This window comes from Lepus europaeus, chromosome 3, assembly GCF_033115175.1.
Source record: "Lepus europaeus isolate LE1 chromosome 3, mLepTim1.pri, whole genome shotgun sequence".
In the NCBI taxonomy this organism is placed as follows: domain Eukaryota; kingdom Metazoa; phylum Chordata; class Mammalia; order Lagomorpha; family Leporidae; genus Lepus; species Lepus europaeus.
In genome coordinates, this window is record NC_084829.1 from 151,272,934 (window position 1) to 151,292,805 (window position 19,872).

General features: G+C 50.1%; 1 protein-coding gene across 1 annotated transcript in view; it reads left to right on the forward strand.

Moving 5' to 3' along the window:
- Window positions 1–12,753: 12,753 nt before the first annotated feature.
- PPP1R14C (protein phosphatase 1 regulatory inhibitor subunit 14C) overlaps window positions 12,754–19,872 on the forward strand; it is a 103,213-nt gene continuing 96,094 nt past the window's right edge. Inside the window, exon 1 of the mRNA XM_062187764.1 lies at window positions 12,754–13,124. Coding sequence (XP_062043748.1) covers window positions 12,798–13,124 — 327 coding nt within the window. The 5' untranslated portion in view covers window positions 12,754–12,797. The remainder of the gene's footprint in view (window positions 13,125–19,872) is intronic.

Here is a 19,872-nt window from a genome sequence, read left to right on the forward strand (position 1 = left end):
CTCTGCTGTAGCCCGAGAAATGCAGTGGAGGATGGCCCAAGTGCTTGGGCCCTGCACCTGCATAGGATACCAGGGGAAGCACCTGGCTCCTGGCTTCTGATCAGCGTGGTGTGCTGGCCGCAGCGGCCATTGTGGGGTGAACCAATGGAAAAAGAAAGACTTTTCTCTCTGTCTCTCTCTCACTGTCCACTCTGCCTGTAAAAAAAAAAAAAAGAAAGAAAGAAAGAAAAGAAAAGAAGAGAAAAGAAAGAGAGCTGGCAGTCGGGGAGATAGAGGGGAAAGGCTTGCAAGAACTGGCACCCAAAGGCAGCGATGGGCGGGAGGCCACCTTGAGTAGAAATCTGGGAGGTGGCTGACCTGCACAGCAGGAAGAGGAACACGCACAGTCGCTCACAGCTCTTAGGGCTGGGAGTTCACCTGCAGTTGCATTCCCAGGCAGTAACTGCAGGGGGCCCCATGCGCGCTGCTTCTGGCTTGTCCCCACTTGGCTGATTTTAAAGGACAAAACAGAGGATGAAGCCCAAGAGGTGAGTTGGAGTCTCACCCCGCTTCCCAGAAAGACTCTGCATCCCTTGGCCTACCAGAGTGAGCATTAACTAGAATTTTTATTTTTGGAAATGATGGCAACGATTGTCATGGCAGGCGGCAGACACAGCAACAGTTTTGGAAGCACCTGAGGCTTGTCTTCATTCATTATGCCCTGCTGCATTTCTCGGGTTTTCACTAGAAAGCATCTTTCTAAGTCCACAAGGGTTCAGACAGCCAAAGGGCATCTGTGGAAGAGTTGGTAATTTTCTCTTTCTGTGGGTGAGGCAGTGAGGGCACAGGAGGTTAATGGCATTTATTACTGATTCCACAGCTTATTGCCTTGCTGTGCACACTAAATACCCTCTGTGCACTCCCTGGCTTGTCTTCTAGGCTGTAGCGTTACTGCTGTACTGTGACGTGCAATGCTATACTTTGTTCTGTTTTTCAGTGTGTATGGCGCATACTACAACAATTTTTTTTCTGTCATCCTAAACATGAAAGGTAGAACTAACTGCTGTTCTTTACTTTTCAACCTATTATGATTCCTGAGATCAACATAATTCTCAACACAAGGCTCTCATGGAACAACATCCTAAGTTGGTTTGCTTTTTTTTTTTTTTTTTAAATTAAGTAACTAGCATTCATGGTGGGATGATAGATTTACTGGCTGGTACAATTATATGACTCTATCTGATCACTTTATTATTCTACAATCTAGGTGTTTTTGTCAGCCCAGGGAGATCCACTTTTGTTATACAGCAAAGCAACCGGCAAATTGCTTTACCAGTTTCAAATTGTACAAGGAAATTCACACTGACTGAGTAGTGCATGTCTATAGAAATGCTGATGGAAAATGTGTCTTACATATTTTTTAGAAATATATATATATATATTTGAGAGGGAGAGAGAGAGATTGTTCCCATTCACAGTTTGTTCCCCAAATGTCTGCAACCGTGTCTGGGGCAGGGATGAAGCTGGGAGCTGGGAATTCAACCCAGGTAGCCCGTGTGGGTGGCAAGAGCCCAAGTACTGAGCTATCACTGCTCCTCCCAGGGTCTGCAATGGCAGGAAGTTGTAATCAGGAGCTGGAGTCGGGTGCTCCAACAAGGGCTGTGGGCATCTTAATGCCAGGCTGGCTGCCTACCCCAGCATTATCTTTTAATTCCATTGTCTGTGAAGTGTTTGAAGCCCTCTTTCATTTGAAAAAGCACTTAATGGCAGAAACGATGATGATGACGGTGGCCATTGTGACTTTTTGGTGGGGCTGAGCCATGGAAGAGAGAGCAGTCAGGAGTGGGAAAGGATGGAAAGAGGCGGAGAAGAGGTGGCAATACCTGGGGAACATAGCTGTCACCTGGAGATCGTTCCTGAATGGCCTGGGACACTGGTCTGCAACACTAACTGTGCAGTGGAATTTTTTTTTTTTAAGATTTACTTATTTATTTGAAAATCAGAGTTACAGGGAGAGAGAGAGAGAGAGAGAGAGAGAGAGAGCAAGAGATAGCTAAAGAGAGAGAGAGAGAGATCTTCCACCTGCTGCTTTGCTCCCAAATGGCTGCAATGGCTGGGGCTGGGCCAGGATGAAGCCAGGAGCCTAGAACTCCATCTGGAGTAACTGGGACCCAAGCACTTTGGCAGTCTTCTGCTGCTTTCCCAGGTGCATTAGCAGGGAGCTGAACTGGAAGTGGGGCAGCTGGGACTGGAACTGGCACCCATTTGGGATGCTGGTGTTGCAGTGGTGGCTTAACTTGCTGCACCACAATGCTGGCATCTGTAGTGGAATTTTACAAAATTAATTAATTAGCTTGAGAGGCAGATAAATAGATGGAGATCTTCTATCATCTGGTTCCCTCCCCAAATGCCCACACTATCCAGTGGTAGGCCTGGCTGAAGCTGGGAACCAGGAGCTCAATCCAGGCCTCTGCAGGGGTGGAGGAACCCAAACACTTGAGCCGTCACTGCCACCTCCAAGGATCTGGATTAGAAGGTGATGGGACAAAGACTCAGCCTTAGCCATTGTGCCCATTGCTCCCTTGTCCCTGGATTTCAATTCCATCTCACACCCCATTGTCTTTACACCCCATCCCTGCATTCTTCCCCAGGTTCCCTGGCCACTTAGAAAACCCATATGGAGGAATTCACCTCTGCCTGTTGCCCCCTACCCCCAACCCCATCCCCAGCCCACCTAAGATACAAAGGCCTGGCCCCTGGGGTCTGGGCCTCCTGCCGTGTGTTCCAACTGCAGGCTGGAACATGCTGCAGATTTATCTTCCCTGAGTAAATTCAGTCCGGTTGTAAATTCGTACCCTGCCTCCTCTCGGTTCTGCACCTCTTTTCTTAACATTTTGGCGCTTTGTGTGAGGAGGCACCAACCTGCACCTCTTTTCCTAACAGAAGAAAGCCGGAGTCAGGAGCTAGAGCAAGGTATGGAAGCCATGTCCGTGATGTGGAATGTGGGCATCATAATCCTGTGACAGGTGTAGCACCTGTCCCTCATCTGGGATCTATTCAGGGACAACCCCGAGAAATGCTGACTTAATGAGCCTGGGTGGGGCCTGGGTGGGGCCTAGCATCCAATCAGATCCGCGTCCTGTGTGGCAGGGACCGTGGGATGGCACATCCATGATGAGCTACTGATTTCAGTTGATCTCAGTTCTCAAGCACAGAAGGGGGAAGGAAGCTGCCTCCTTTAATACGAACACAACCGGGCTACTCCAAATGTGGGACTGGAGTAGCTGTGGTGTGAGGGCAGGGGCTGCTCCTCTGGGACTGACCAACCCCAGTGCCTGCATCGTGGTCCAGGCTCCACAAAGCCATGTATGTTAGCAGGGAAGCTCTGTCCTGACTCTCCACAGTCTGTCCCTAAAGACCCTGCCCCAGAACTGACAGGGGGCTGGAAGCTTCGAGAAAGAATACACAGGAGACTAGGTCAGCAGATTTCAGAAAAGGTTCCAGCTCCCTTGCCCGTAAAACCTCAGGGTGGATGCCCTAGGTGGCCCTATGTGGCCCTTTGGGGGTCATGTAGCTCCTAATAGATTGCATTTCTTATCTTTCAGTGAATCTGATAATCAATCTTGCAGAGTAGTGGGGCTATGTGAGGAGACAGCATTACCACTGACACACTAGGTATCGGAGATGCACGTCTGGGTGTGATTAGACCCAAGCTGTTATAAACCTGACTCATCAGCTCACAGGTAAGAGCAGCTGAGGCTCTGCCTGCCCCGGAGGTGGGTCCCCCTCCCCATGGGGCACATGGACAAGCACACCGAGGTCTATAAATCGCCTCGGAGTCCAATCATGAGGCTAAACCGAGGTCCTACCTTCTCCTGCCTCCCTTGGCAACGCCTAGCGAATTCTGGCTTCTAGACAGACCTCCAGATAATGGACTCTGGGGATGCCACACCCTTCATGGGTACCCATTGCCTTGTGCACTAGGAGGCAGGGCAGCCCAGGGGAGCGATTCAATATGATGCAATGCCCCCAGCAGTCTCAGGAGGCCCATATAGAGCAGGATGCCGATTAATAAAACAAGGATTCTCACGCCATCCTGCACAGTATGCGGTAGGCAAACAGTGTGAGACCATGGGTCTCAGTCAGAGGCTCGTAACTTTTTGGGTCACTGTGATCAGTTCTACCTTAATGAATGATTTCCAAAGCAGGAAATTAAAACCAGTGTCTCGTTCTTCCAAGCTGGAGGGCAATCCCCTTTATTATTGCTATTATTATAGTTATTAAAGTTTACAGGCCATTTATAATTACAAAATGAGACCTTTCGTGCAGAGCTTTCGGAGCGTGGTTCCTGGGCTGGTGCTGGTTGCACTGTTTGCTGTTAGCCCATGGTGAGAAAAGCACAGGGATGGAGAACAGATGTTTAGAAAGTTTCAGAGGAATCTGACGTTGTCTTGAGACCAGCTACAAACTAGTTTCGACCAGTTTGTCGGAACAGAGTTTCCACCAGCGACGCGTGGTCTCACACAGGAATGGCAGTTGCACAAGCTACATACGCATCAGCTATGCACCGTAGGACCTCGTTTTGCTCTGCAACGAATGGGGTGAAACAAAATCAGCCCCTCAGCAGATGGCCCTAGGTGGAAGCCTGCAGACTCATTCCCTCTTTTGTAAATGCAAAAACCACTGCTGGCAGGGATCTCGACCTGTGGATGGCACAGCTGGGTCAGCCGGGAGCTGGAATTACAGTTTGGTTTTATGCTGCATCCCCCCACCGCTGTCTCACAACAGTGCCTCAAACCAAGTGGGTGTGGAAAATCTGAAGCTAAATACTGAAGAATGAGGGGCTTAGAGAGGCCACTCCTGTGTGGGGCCTTGGGAGGATGGAGGGACAGTTGTGCCTTTGTTACGGAAACATAGTGGAACCCACAGGACCGTGGAGAGAAGGAGAGAAGTGTAGTTTTCTGCTATTTAAAATCACCTCCACCAGACTGGGCTGCTTCTGGGGAGAGATGAGAGCATTTCCAGTCGATTATATTGGAGAAAGAAGAAGAAGAATCTGTTCAGCCTGAAGTCGTACCCGTTCTTTACTTCTGGAGCATGTACCGTGTGCTAAGCCCTGGCCTTGGACTTGGATTGCACATTGCAATCATGGGCATCCACGTCCTCATGAAGATTCCATTCTGGCGGGAGGGTAGGGCAATGAGCAAGCACCTGTATCACTTCCAAGTACTCACAAGAATGGGATGAAGAGGGGTGGGTGTTCGGGCAGTGGTTAAGATGCTGCCCTGGATGCCCACATCCTGGATCCGAGTGCCTGGACTCAAGTCCTGGCTCTGCTCCTGACTCCAGATTCCTGCTAATACCCAGCCTAAGAGGCAGCAGGTGATGGCTTAAGTACTTGGGTCCCTGCCACTAAGTACTGGAGATCCAGATTCAGTGCTGGGCTCCTGGCTTTAGCTTAGCTGCTGTGCAACCTTAGCTGTTGTGGGCATTTGGGGAAGTGAACCAGGGGATAGGAGCTTGCACCCTCTCTCTCTCTTTCCTATAAATAAAATGAATTTCTTTTATGAAAAGCAGGAATCATGACTTGAAAGCCTCTTGTTAAAATAATAAAAAGAATGAGAAAACGAAATGAAGGTGGCGAGGGACAGAGGGTGCAGAGAGAAAGGCTGTCTGGGGAGGTGGTCACAGCACACATGATGGTGACGTGACAGAGACGGGGATGCTAGTCAGGGAGCAAGCATGAGAGTGACGCACAGCCAGACTGCGGAAGGCGGGGAGGGCCTCTTCCCCGAGGTGGGACCCTGGGCTGGACCCAAAGGGGTATGGGGGGATAGCCTGGCATCTGAGATCCCGGGGGCGAGGTTGTAGGCACAGGGAAGCATAGACTGAAAGTGTTACATATTGGGCTACCATGAGGTCAGTAAAGTATCGCATAGCTGGAGGGGTGAGTGTCTGGGGTGGGCTGGGGGTGCATTTGAACACATCCAGGGGCAGACAAGAAGGGCCTGATCTAGGTGAGCTGTGTGCAAGGCTGAGGTGTCCTGGGCTGCAGCCTGCAGGGACAGGGGAGCACCGAGGGACTTTCAAGTACAATCTCAACCCCGGGGAGTGACGGGATCACATTCTGAGGGGGCAGGGGGACAAGCCGGGGGCCCACAGGAGAAATCTACTGAGAGGGGGCAGATACGAGATGCAGACAAATGCGGAATCAGTAGGATGTGTGTATCGATTGAACACAGTGGGTAAAAGGGAGGGAGGTGACTCCTGGGTCAGTTGTTAGCCAGTTCTGGCAAAGGGGATGCAGGAGGTGAGCTGTGTCCAGCCTGGAAAGACGAGGGTCTCAGTCTATTTCTGCTGCTACAAGATAGCAGCACAGAGCGGGTAACGTGAGAAATGCGGAAACCAGTGTCCTCACAGCTCCGGAGGTTGGGAGGGCCAAGATCACGGTGCAGGCATTCAGTATCCGGTGAGGGCTTCTGCTGCCTTCTGCCCTGGCAGAAGAGGTGGAAGGGCAAAGACGGGGACGGAGGGAGCTCTTGGAGCCTGCTTCAGAAGGCAGCTAAGCCTTCCATGAGGCTCGCTCTGCCCTTGCGAGTCAATCATCTCTCTCTCCAAGGCCCACCTTTTAGCATCTACGCGTTGGTGATCGAGTTTCAATGGGAATTCTGGGGGCACAGTCAGACCACAGTCGGAACTTTTGGGGAGATGGCAAGACATTCACATGGAGGTGGGCACTGAGTGATGGCTTATATGTGCTTCCCACCATTTGCTGGGCCTTGTCAGTGGGAGAGAGCACTAAGGGAATTTGGGTCTCCATGGTAATGCTGTCCCATTGTTTTCTGCCTGTCCCTGAAGTCAGGACTGCCGTGTCCCTGGCTCCTCTGGGACATAGTTGGAACTTGATTGAACCCTTTGTATATAGCAACAGGCGATGTCCTCCTAGGTGCCTGCTTCCCACTTACCCATTTAGTTCTCATAACAGCCTGCAGGATAAGCACAGCAGATGGTGCTGGAGGGGTTAAGTAACTTGTCCCAGGCACCCAGGGCCTACGTGGCAGACGCTGGACCCAATCCAGGCAGTTGGGATCCAGGATTATGCTTGTGACATCACAACGTGCTTGTTCTCAAACTGGGGGTGCGACCAGTTCCTGCTTTCTGATTTTTACCTGCCTTCTTGCTCCCACTACCTCCTGAGGGGGCTGCAGGGCCAGCCAGGGTACATTCAGATGTCCAGAAAATTCTCTTCTTTGCTCCTTTTGTGGCACCTGTGGGAGGATCACACACACGACCCACTTGGGATCACAGTTATTCCCTAGTACATTTAATCACTTTATAAAGCTGGGAAGAGAATGCTGGTGCCGAGTGGTTATAGCCAGCCTGGTGGGTGCTCACTGCAGTGTTGAGCACCATGGGTGTTTTGAGAATCTTGCAACAGTGGGTTGCATCCTTTAGTGGGCTGGAAAGTCAGTTTAGCACGTTGTGATAGCATTCTTTAAGTGTAATGAACAGGACAGAATGTTAGAGCGTAGCACGCATGGTGTAGTAAGTGGGTGGGGGTGAGTGTATATTTGGGTCATGACATAAAATCTATTTCTTTTTTAAAAAAATATATCTGACAGGTAGACAGAGACAGACAGACAGATCTCCCATCTGTTGGATCACTCCCCAAACGCCTACAGTGGCCAGGGCTGGAGCCAGGAGCTGGCTCCTGGGTCTCACATTGTAGGCGGCAGGAACCCGTGTACCTGAACCATCACTGCTGCCTCCCAGGGTGTGCATTAGCAGGAAGCTGGAGTTGGTAGCTGCAGCCAGGAAATTAGCCCAGGTACTCATATGACACACCCATGTCTTTCTTAACTGCTAGGCTACAATGCTTGCCCTAGAAGATATACTTCCTATTGTGGTTAAAAAACAAAACAAAACAACCACTGGACCAGAATACTCCTTACCGTGCTGACCATCCGTGGCCAAAACAACATTCAGTGCATCGTTTTACTCTCTAATGAGCTGAGATGGGTTTGCATTTCTGCATTTCACATGCACGTTTGCTCTGTGCACTGGCACTGCACGCGGAGGGGAGCTCGGGTCGGACAGCTGCTTGAGTCTTGCAGAGACCATGGCAGGTGCATGGTGGTTGAAGCAGAGGAAGCTGCAGCACAGGCAAAAATCCCAACCTTGGACAATGTGGGCCACAGCAAACTTACACAGACACTGCTTCTCCAAGGACATCTGCCTAAGAACTCCCGGTCCAAGCCTGGACTGGTGCCACGCTGCTCACTAATGCTGTAACCAAGGTTATTGTTTCAGAACAGCTCATGCAGTCCTTCTCATTTTGCCTTTTAAACTTCCTATTTTACACCCTCCAAAAGCATATATATATATATATATATATATATATATATATATATATACCTATTCCCATTGTAATGCTACTCCCAAATAAACTCCTCTTGGGGTGAATGTCTCTGTGAATGTCTGCCAGTGAGCAAGGCCAGGGCCATGAGTAGCCCTGGGAGCCTCCTACCTTGGAACAGGGATAAAGAAAAAGGAAATTCACTAAAACCACAAGCACTGCAGTGTAACAGGTAAACAATGGAGGAAACTGAGGGGGGGTTGGCATCAGGAGTCAAGAGAGGAGAAGTTTGAAACGCTAGGAGACATTTAAGACAGCGAATGTGGCAGAAGGTCAAGGTAGGTGCTGAAATGCGCACATGAACTTGAGCACAATGGGTGGCAAGCAGCCTCTGGAGGGCTGAGTGTTGAACAGAAGAGACAGAGAAGTGGAGGCAGCTTCAGATGGTTTCGAAAGTGAAAGGGAGGATGAGAGGCCATGCGGGGTAACTCCTTCAAGAATCCAAGCTGAACCTCGTTTTACAGAAAAAGACAAAATACTCCACAAGGTAGGTCTACTGGAAGAAGCAGAGATGCTTAATTCTATTAAAAGCCATGAGATAAACTTACGGATTTTTTTTTTCTTTTGTCGTTCATCATGTCTGAACAGTTAGATAAACATCTGTTAATTACTGAGACAAAACTTCGGAACTTGTGGCAGTAACTGCTTTTGCTGTGGTTATTTATGCAAGTAGTGAGGAAGCTTATTTTGCTACTATGATTCTAAAGTGTAAAGCCTCAGCCAATGAAAATAAAATCCAGATTAAATGCCAGTGGTTAGCCTAGTGCTTGGGACACCAGTTATATGCTACCTGCGTTCCTCATGGGAGTACCTGGGTTCGATGCCTGTCCCTGGCTCTTGAGCCCAGCCTTTTGCTAATGTATATCCTGGGAGGCAATGGAGTTGGTTCAAGTGATTGAGTTCCTGCTACTCAGAGGGGAGACCTGGATTGAGCGCCCAGCTTCAGTCTGGCTCAGCCTGGGCTGTTGTGCACATTTGGATGGTGAACCAGTGGATGGGGAGTGTTCTCCTTCTCTCAACACAAATGCACAGTGAAATACTGTTCTACATTCTGAAAACTGGAAATGTTGCGGGTAATTGGCCGAATCCCAAAGGACAGATGCTATTTATTCTGCTTATGCTGAAAACTAGACTTAAAATTACCTTTTGTTATTATTGTTTTTTGGTTTATCAAATCATTGCGGGCATTTAGATCTGGGCACCTTATGGCTCTTAGGACTCTAGGAGAGAATGTTAAGGTCAGATTTGCGGCCTGGGGCTGGAATTGTGACACTGTCAAGGTAGATTACCAGGTGTTGCATAATGATTGTGACATCCAGTCTTTAAGGAGTAAGGACATTTGCATCCGAGTGTAAACATTTATACAGTATTTAATTGTCTCCCTGGGGGGCGGGTAACGGGGAAGACAGTACTGGGATCCCTAATTAAGTCATCTTATCTGACAACCTCTGAGCGTAAAGATCATATTCGGTGATGAAGGACCTATATAATTCCTAAAAATAAGTCTTTCCCCCAATCTGGGAGCCGCTGAAAAGTGCCCAGTTAAGAAAACACAAATCTATGAAGACAAGGGGATTGGCCAACGAGATTTCCTTGGGCTGATTCACAGCAGGGAGGCACAGCCTCAAGGTAACCGTACATGCCTGGCATTCTGGAAAAGCCCCTGACTATATTCAATCACTCAAAACTGTTCATTGTTTTTGATTCACTAGCATTTTTGAAAACTCGCCTAGTGGGTTAGAAATAAAAGCATTTGCCTTGAACAAACATATATATTGGTACTGTAGAAGAGAAACACCCTTGGTTGGTTTTGCTGGGTTTACATATTCACTTAGGCAAAAGGTCTCTCACCTGGGAAAACTTCCTTTATCCTTAAATATTTGTCTTCAATTTTTGAAATGTGCAGAAACAATATTTCTACTGTCTGTCAAGGACTGGAACATTGAGTTTTAATTATTCAAATGCAGGGTGAAGTGTGTGTGTGTGTGTGTGTTTGTTTGTTTCGGGGGGTGGGGTGGGGAGAGCAAGTGGGTGTGTACGAAGAGCTCTCCAGATCTGTTCTGTTCCTCCCTGCGAGTCAGGGTGAGCCCTCTGGGCCTCTGATGGTCACTGTACTCGTGGGAGAGACTGAGTGACTTCCCAGCCGCTCTTCTGCCAGTTAAGACGCTGTGTCTTTTAGAAGCTGACATTTTTGAAGTTGGAAGTGAGAGCCAAGTTGCAAGCACAAAGGAAAAAAAAAAAGCATTCTATGCAGTGAGAAAAAAATTAACACAGGAATTTTTCAGAAAGAACTTTGTGAATTTTCCTAAATTCTTTGAAGCGGGTCTCAAATGACTGAATTCATTGTCCAGACTCAAAAGCAAGGAGTTGGAATCTCCCACTCTTTGCTGCAGGATCACAGGTCCAATTTTCCAAAATAATTGGAATGGCCAGCTCCCAGAGCCAGAAAGAGGCAAAGACTTGCCATAGCTTCTTTTTCATTCGCTAAAACGTTAGCTGTTTCTAAGTTCTCCTGGTGAGCGCCACTGGTTAAAGCTGGCGCTGCCCAGCGTGGCCAGATGCCAGGCGCTGGGGAGACACAAGCGTCCTCTGTGTGCTGGTTGCTGTGGCTCTCCCTCCTCTTCCCCCTTGTGGACAGAGTTCCATTTTGTTGAGGGTCTCACTCTCTGGGCCAGGAGGTCAGGGTCAGGGTTTAAGCTGATCTACCCTGCAAGGCAGATGGCGGGAGGCGGCTGTGGAGAGTGGCCATTGGTCCCTAGGGGCCAATCATGGTAGTGTGGCGTCCTGGTCCCTGCTGTATTTGTAGGACAACCTGCCTTCTAAAGGACAGTTGGCCCCTGCTACCAGCAGAGATCTGCTCTTTTAGTCTTGACCGTGTCCTCATGGGGACAGCCATCAGAGGCCGGCCGGAGCCAGCTGACTTCACACAACTCTCACCTGGGTCCTTCCCTGTAGCTCTTCTGGTCCTGACCTGTCTTTGGGATGAGCTTCAGGCACAGGCCACTTTGGGGAAATCCCTTCTCAGTCTCTGGCTGGAAAACCCCAACCCAAGGCCATCCCAAACCCGGGTAGCGCAGACCTGCGCACCTGCAGTTCAGGCCAGGAGGCAGGAGAGGCGGGGGAGGCTGCTGGGGACTTTTCTCTTTTCCCTTCCTAGCTGTCTAGAAAGCCACACAGCAAGTGTGCAGAGGAAATAGCTTTGCGCGCCCCTCTTATCTATCTCACCGCTGACAAAGCTGAGGACCTGCCAGGAACCTTTACCCATTTTTTTTAAATGTTCATAAAATTGCTCACCTGTATCTGAACCTCTTTGTAGTTTGTTTCAGTGGCCTGAACAGAAATGCATTGTTACGGGTAACGGAAATGTTTCTCCTTGTGAATGCGTGCGCGAACCCACCCCCACCCCAGCGGGTTTCCAAGTCCCCTCCCCACCTCTCCGCCCCACGCCTCCATAATCAGCTCATTCATTCGTAACTCCCCTTGGCGGCCTGACGTTTAGAGTGGGGTCAGCCAAGGCAGGTGCCTTCCCGGGGTGGGAGGGAGGCTGTTTGGAAATGGTGTGGACGGAGAGGAAAGCTGTCTGGGAGCGACCGCGAGGCCAGCCCCGCGCCGCCGACCCCTTCCCGGAAATGTTTACTGTCCCGATGGTCCCAGCGCCGCGCGCGACCCCCCAGGCCCCGAGCCCTTTGGAGGCAGAGATGCCTCACAATGCGTGCGCCCACCCAGTGGCTCGGTGAGCCAAGAAAAATGGGCTGCGACGATTGCGCGAGCGCGCAGATTGCCCGATCGCACCCTCGGCGCCTCGTCGATTTTTCTCACCGTAGAGAGCGGAAGAGGCTCCTACCCGCCGTGAATGGGAATCTGCGTTTGGAGCCGGGGGCGGGCGGGGCGGGGGCGCGAGGACCCTGCACCCTGCGGCGCCAGCCACTCCCGCGCCCCCAGCACGGCTGCCGCCAGCCCAGGCCAGCGCTCCGGAACCGCGGGCGAAGCGCAGGCTCCCCTCTCCAAGAGGCAAGGCCCGGACCCCCGGGGCACCCAAACCTGGCCAGTCCCTTCTGGGTCTACACGCAGTCCCCGCCCGTGTCTGCGCGCCTCGGCGGGCGACTCCCGCGCCGGGGGCGCTCCCCCGGGAAGCCGCTGGATCCCTCCTCCCGGGACTGGACGGCGAGGGGGGCCCCGGCTGTGTCTTTAAGCCCGCGCTCGCCGCCCCGCCCTCCTCCCCGCCCCCGCGGTCCCGCCCGCCCTCCCCGCTGAGCCCGGCTGCCGGGCGTGCGCGGCTCGCGGAGCAGGTGCCGGCGAGCCCCGCTCATGCGGCTGCCCGGCCCGAGGTGGTAGCGGCGCCCGCGCGCTCCGCCCGCTCCGCCCGCCGCTTCTGGGCCGCACTGGGCTCCGGCGCGGGACCATGTCTCTGGTGACTGGCGGCAGCGAGGCGGCCGGCGGCGGGGCCGGTGGCGGCGGCGGCGGCACGCGGGTTTTCTTCCAGAGCCCCCGGGGCGGCGCCGGCGGCAGTCCCTGCTCCGGCAGCAGCTCAGGCTCCTCCCGGGAGGACTCGGCGCCCGTGGCCGCGGCGGCCACTGCCGGGCAGGTTCAGGAGCCGCAGCCCCAGCAGCAGCAGCGGCGCCACCAGCAGGGAAAAGTGACGGTGAAATATGACCGCAAGGAGCTTCGGAAGCGGCTGGTGCTGGAGGAGTGGATCGTGGAGCAGCTGGGTCAGCTGTACGGCTGCGAGGTAGCTGGGCGCGGGGCCGGAGTGGGTCGGGACCCTGTCGCCTTCTGTGCCCACACGGGATCTCCGGGGCTCCAGCGCGCGCCTGCGCTCGGTCCAGGCTCCCGGGACTGAGCGCCCGGAGCACGCCCTGGCGCCGAGGTGCAGCGGCTCTCACGTTGCCCGGTGCCCCCGTGATGGCCCTGGAGGCGGATTGGGTGCCAGGAGGCGCTGTGGTTTTCTCGGAACGCCGGGCGCTTCTCGGCTGCAGGGCAGCTCCACGAAGTGGAGCCTCCGAGGGGCTCACTCCAGCTGCGCCCCAGCTGCGGACGGGGAGACCGGCGCTTCCTGCTAGGATCCGGTTTGGGAGGAGCAGGAGCAGGCAGGGCAGGGGCTTGAGCATGCTGGGCAGAGAGGAGAGGTTCTGGGAATCTCAGAGAACCTCTCGGTTCCTGAAATTTACAGCAAAAACCGTGAGATGATCAGTTTCCCTTTGCCAGCCAGCCCCGACGCCTGGTCCCAACGTTCGTCCTTGCATTTCCAAGGCTGTACGTGTTGGGCTTGGCCAAATCAGTTTTTCTTTCTCCCCATAGGTGGGCGCAGAATGCGCCCTGGGCCCCCTCCGAGCGTGCCCAGGTGGGAGTCAGGCAGCCCTGCGGGCGATGCGCGGCGTGCGCCCTGCTCCGGGCTCCGGCGGAGTCTCCCACCGCTCAGGGGCCAAGGTTCTACGCAGGACTGACTGATGTGTACACGTTTGATGGAGGGAGAAATACGTAGAATAAGCTGCCACACACATGCTGGAAAGATGACCCAAGCCCAAACGGTCTCCCGTGAGAGTCTTTAATAACGGCAGTTGTAAATGAAATAACACATTCCACTCTCTTGAGGGGTGGAGTTTGGAAAGGCTGGAAGCAGGAAGGGGTTCCTGATGAAGGATGTGGCTTCAGGAGAAAGCTAGGTCTGTGTTCCCAGAGCTGTTGGGCTCTTCGCTGAGAATGGAAGCCACACTGGTCACTGGCCTTACCGCCGGCTTTGGGCATTGTGTATTTCCCACGTTTTATGGCCTATTGTGCATGCGTAGTTTCTTTAATAATTCTCATTGCACAAGGAGACAGTATTCCCGTCGCTATTGATGAATGATTATGATATAATGAAACTTGACTGTATGACTAATGAGCTTGTGAAAATATGTTTCTCCAGCCAGCTCTCACAAAAAGCCAGTTTAATTGCATAAGTAAAAACTGGCAAAAATAGGAAGTGTTCCTGGGATTTTTGTAGGAAGTTGGCAGACCTCTTTAAAAACACAGTATATTTGATTTAGACGGGATTACTGTTGAGTGAATGGATGTGTTCTGTCTTGCCTCTCTTGCATCCAAATGATTTTCATTTATTTCATTCTAGCCTTTCTACTCCATTTTGGGCTTGGAGAAGATTTGAGTTAATAGAAAAACTATTGTTGAAATTAACAACACTTTAGCCTTGCTCATCCTTAAAGGAGACTAATTAGATGTAGCTGGGCAAACTAGAAATAAGTCTAAGCCAACTTAGTAGGATGACCAATCATATATTCTCAGAATTCCTCAGAATATTGGGGGGAAAAAAATGGAGGTTTGAATGTTCACTGTGTTGCACGTGTCGATTAGGGACACACTTTAAAGGGCAAATATGACCTTGAATCTTTCCCGTGTACTTGTCTACCAGAGTTGCCGACCTTCTACCCACAGCGAAAACTGCCAGGTGTTTGAGAGACAGGCTTTGTGTTGAGATCATACAAGGTGCTCTAGGCTGCCTGCGTGCCATTAATGAATGCGTGGCTAGTATTTCTTCTCGGGTTGTTTTTTCCAGCAGTTGTGGGCTGGTGGAATAGAAATCACTGGGCAGGGAGCTGGTGGTTTGTAGTCGCTATGCTGGTGATTACCTTCATTTTCTAATAGAGAAACCTGTGTACTAATAGGTACCCTTCTCTTCCCCTGCTGATAGGGCTCTGTTGTTCACTTCAGCCCTCTTGCCTGCTGGTCTTCCCTTACTGATACTTTCAAGTGTTTCAGCCCCTGCCTGGTTCATCAGTCAACAAGGACCCACTCTGACTCCAAGCCTCAGGCATATGAAGATTGGGAAATGTCCTTTTTGCATTTAAAGTTGGTAATGTCTTCCAATGTTTACTGCTTGAACTTGGCATAGAAAGCCAGTTCGACAGACTTCAAACTGGTCCCAACCCTGAGTTTCCTGCTGAGTTGGGGCAGAAGGGGTGCACTTATTTAATTTCAGAAGAACCTGTCCCAGGCAAGGGAGAGGTGCGAGGACTTGATCTTTGCCGAATGGAAAATAATTATCTTTTGGAGTGGCATAAAGCGAGGTGATTACACTAAGAAAGAAATGGGAAAGAATAAATGCACAGACTTACCTGGCTGAGGTCTTATCTAGAAGTTTGCAGCGGACAATTTTGTTTATAGTGTAGCATAATAGAGCACGTTTGTGGGGTATTTGTGGCACTCTGTGTGACTCATTCATTAGTCTTGCAATGACCCTTTGCAATGGTCCTCCTGTTATTCTTGTATCATGAATGAGAGCGTGGACGCTCAGCGAGTAGCTGGCATTGGGACTCTGAATCCAGGCAGTGTGACCATACCTCCCCCCCTGACCACCGGGCTGCCTGTAGCTTTTCAGTGTCCTTTACAGAACACATGGAGGCCCACACAGCGTCTGTCTCAATACTTGAAACTTATGGGTGAAGCCAACAGGCATCTGAAATTTGTTTTGTCCACACATCCTGGCAACTACGTCTTCCTAGTGACCTGGAAGACTAGGTTTGAATTTTAAGTTTGTGGACTTCCCTGACCTCTGAGTTAAAATGCAATTGGGAGAATCTTCCTTTGGCCCAGCTGTCTTCTCTTTGGGCTCCCTCCCCCTGGGACATTCCCACCTAGTGAAGGGCGTTGTGTCTGTGGGCAGTGCCAGTCTTTGTGCACAACGTCTGCCACCCCTCGTCCCTGCCCCTGGCTCACAGCAGATCAGGGAGATGCTTGTTCATGCCTTAGCTGCTTGATATTTGGTGAGAGGATTCTGGGAGTGTAGCCTAAAGCCAGGTGGAGAAACACAAGTTCCTAGTAGGAGGGCCCACTTGGTCCCAGGAAGTCTCAGGAGGATGGAGCATGTATGGAAGTGTTGCACAATGGCTGGGTCCAGGTTCTTGTCTCCGGTGCAAGAATTGGAGGACAAGACAAAGGTAAAAAGGTTCACAGAAGAACCAGATTTATTCTTAGCTAAGTGAGAGCGCACACTGGAGAAGGGCGTGTGGGCATGCTCAAGAGTGATCTGCATCCGACAAAACTTGGCATCTCTTCATAAATGAGCTGGAGGTGTGTATGGATAGTGTGTGGGGAGAGGTTTAACTGAAGTCATGGGGTGGTGCAAGGTCTGAGGACTGCTCATCTCCTTGCTCTTTTTTACGAGTCTCAGAAGTGTCATGGCTTCAGGTGCATCATGGGAATAGGAGTGTCAGCCATGGTAATCTTACTATAGTGATATTTCAGTTAGCTATAAGTAGTCACAGGGGGAGGGGAGGCACTAAGCACCATGTTGGTTGCTTTCTGCTGGCACTAGTTCTGGGTGGAGGTTTCGTAGGAAGTGTGGTTTTGCACAGTACAAAAAGGTGATGGTGGGGGAACAGGGTGGACAGGCAGGGCTGTAGGAGGGGGGAGATTGCAGCTCTTCCTTGCTAGCTACCTTCTTGTCTATATCAGCTATGGCTCCTCTTACCCAGCGGTCTAAGAGGTGTTGATAGACACCATATCGTAAAGCCATTTGTAAATGTTTCTGTTAGATTCTAAAATGATGAGATATATGCTTACGTTCCTCTCCATTTCCTCTTCTGGGAAAGCTTATACAGGCAATTAAATCTTCACCTAGGAATTGGTTATAATGGAACTCTTCAATTAAATCTACACCCACAGTAAAGGATTTCTGTTTTAAAACATTTTCCTGTCTCTTCCAAACCCTGATGACTTTGAAGAGCATTTGAAATCTGGCATTGTGTCTACTCTGACAAGTGTTGCACGATGACTTGCTGGATAAATCATATTAATTTTTCCAATCTTGCCCAATGTCAAGATAACACCTGTACTTCCAGTTTTGCAATTTGGTTTGCTTTGGAAATGAACATGTTGCTGACCTCATATTGTCAAAATGCTGGTAGCAGCCCAGCCTTCAACCTTGTGTGCGAGGGGAATTGCTGTGTGCTCCCGATTGATTGTCCACCAAGGAAGGCTTCCCATTTGCTCCAGCTATCTGCTTTTTAACAGGTGGTTTCCAGCTTATTCAACTTTTCCATCTTCCTTAGCTCCCCATCATCTCCACTCTATAAAGCAGTGTTTGTTGGCCGGCGCCGCGGCTCACTAGGCTAATCCTCCGCCTGCGGTGCTGGCACACGGGGTTCTAGTCCCGGTTGGGGCACTGGATTCTGTCCGGTTGCCCCTCTTCCAGGCCAGCTCTCTGCTGTGGCCCGGGAGTGCAGTGGAGGATGGCCCAAGTGCTTGGGCCCTGCACCGCATGGGAGACCAGGAGAAGCACCTGGCTCCTGGCTTCGGATCAGTGCGATGTGCTGGCTGCAGCGGCCATTGGAGGGTGAACCCATGGCAAGGGAAGACCTTTCTCTCTCTCTCTCTCTCTCTCACTGTCCACTCTGCCTGTCAAAAAATAAAAATAAATAAAAAAATAAAGCAGTGCTTGTGAAGAGTTTTTGATGGTGATGCTGGAACAGAGCCCCTATAGATGGCTGCCTGTTCATCCACAGAAATGTGGATGCTCTATAGAAAGAGAGATGCAGGAACTACCACTTAATGTCACCATGAGAAAAGTCGCACCAGTCATTTAAAGTATGACTTCTATGAGGTTTGCAACAACATTCTATTCTATTTCCTTTCTCTCAAATACTGGTTGTGACCCTCTAAATTGATTTCATAACACATTTATGAGCTGTGACCTGCAGTTTTAAAAATGCTCCTTCTAAAAGGGAAAAGCCCAAGTGTGTGTGGCAGAATTAGCTGTTACTGATTAAGCACTTTGTAGGAAGGGACCTCAGAAAGGTTGTAGAAAATGGAATTAAAAGATAAGTGTGTTTGGGTTCAAAAAAATTGAAATCTATGTATAACTTTTTAATACTATATACATTTTTGTGAACATTTAAAAAATCCCTTGTATGTATTAGCCTAGTTCATGTAGTCTGAGTAATAGTCCCTGATATGCCCATTTTATGGATGTGGAAACTGAGGCACAGAGCAGCAGTTTCTCAAGGCCTGCAGCAGGGATGTGGTGGAGCAGAGTCAGGTGCAGGCGCTGAGCCCGCCATCTCCCATAATTTGTCTGTTTTCCAGATGCTACTGCTATTGTAACTTCCAAATTGACTGATGTTATCCATAGGGATGCTCTCATTTTTTTTTTTTTAAGATTTATTTATTTATTTGAGAAGGCAGAGTTACAGACAGAGAGAGGAGAGACAGAGAATCTACTGATTCACTCCCCAAATGGCTATAAGTACCAGAACTGGACTGATCTGAAACCAGAAAGCAGGAGCTTCTTCCAGGTCTCTCACATGGGTAGAAGGGTTTGGCTGCTCTCCCAGGCCATCTGCAGGGAGTGGATAGGAAGTGGAGCAGCCGGGACTTGAACTGGTGCCCTTATGGGATGCTGGCACTGCAGGTGGATAACCTACTGTGTCACAGTACCAACCCCTGGTTTGTTCTTGTACTTGGCAGAGATCCCTTGTTTTAAACTCAGGGGCTTGTTTTGGATATAGGTTCCCACTGTAGGACATCAAATAGTCTGCTTTTCCACTTGTTACGACCTCAGCTGAAAGTAGAAACTGCTGCTGAGCACTTAGCTAATTGATCATTTGGTGAGTTCCCATTTGTTTGGTATTTAACAACAGATTTTTAAACAAAACTGCTCTTTAAAAAAATCTCCATAAATTCAGCCTACAAAGCACTAAGGAATAAATTAAGTTTGTTAAAAGTCTTCGAAGAAAAGAATTCTAAATTGCCCAAGGAAGAAAAGAAAACTGCACTTGACACATTTTCCTTTGCAACAGGAAAATCTGGAGTGGGGAAGTGGTATGCACTTTGAAGCTACGTGAGCTTGAATTTACACTGTGGCCTTGTTTTTCAGCAGGTGCATGAGATTAGGCAATTTCCCCCACTTCTCTGGCACCTTGCAGGATGGGGCAGGTGTTTGGCACAGTGGTCAAGGTACCATTGAGGAGGTTCACATCCCATAACAGAGTGCCTGAGTTCGAGTCCTGGCTGCACTTCAAAATCCAGCTTCCTGCTAATGCACACCCTGTGAGGGAGCTCATGTAGTTAGGGAGACCCAGATTCTGCCCCTGGCTTCAGCCTGGCCCAGCCTGAACTCTTGCTAGTCTTTGGAGAGTGAGCCAGTGGATGGAAGAACTCTTGTCTGTCTCTGTGTATGCCTTTCAAATAAAAGTAAATAATGTTGTGAGAACTTAATGTAATATATGAAACATAGTACGGGGAATGTACTAAGTATGTGCTCCGTGTTAATGGAGCCCTAACTGGCCACTAACTTCTGTAATGTGGGAAGAGGGGAGTAGGGTTAAATAAACAACATCTTCACCTCTCTTGGGTGCTAGAATTTGAGGAAGAATGTATGGGTACTTGGGACCTGGGGTGTCGGTGAGTATTTGAAATTGAACATGGGCAAATTATCAATTCTCCACCTTTTCCTAGAGGCTTTCTCATTCCAGATACTTTAGTGG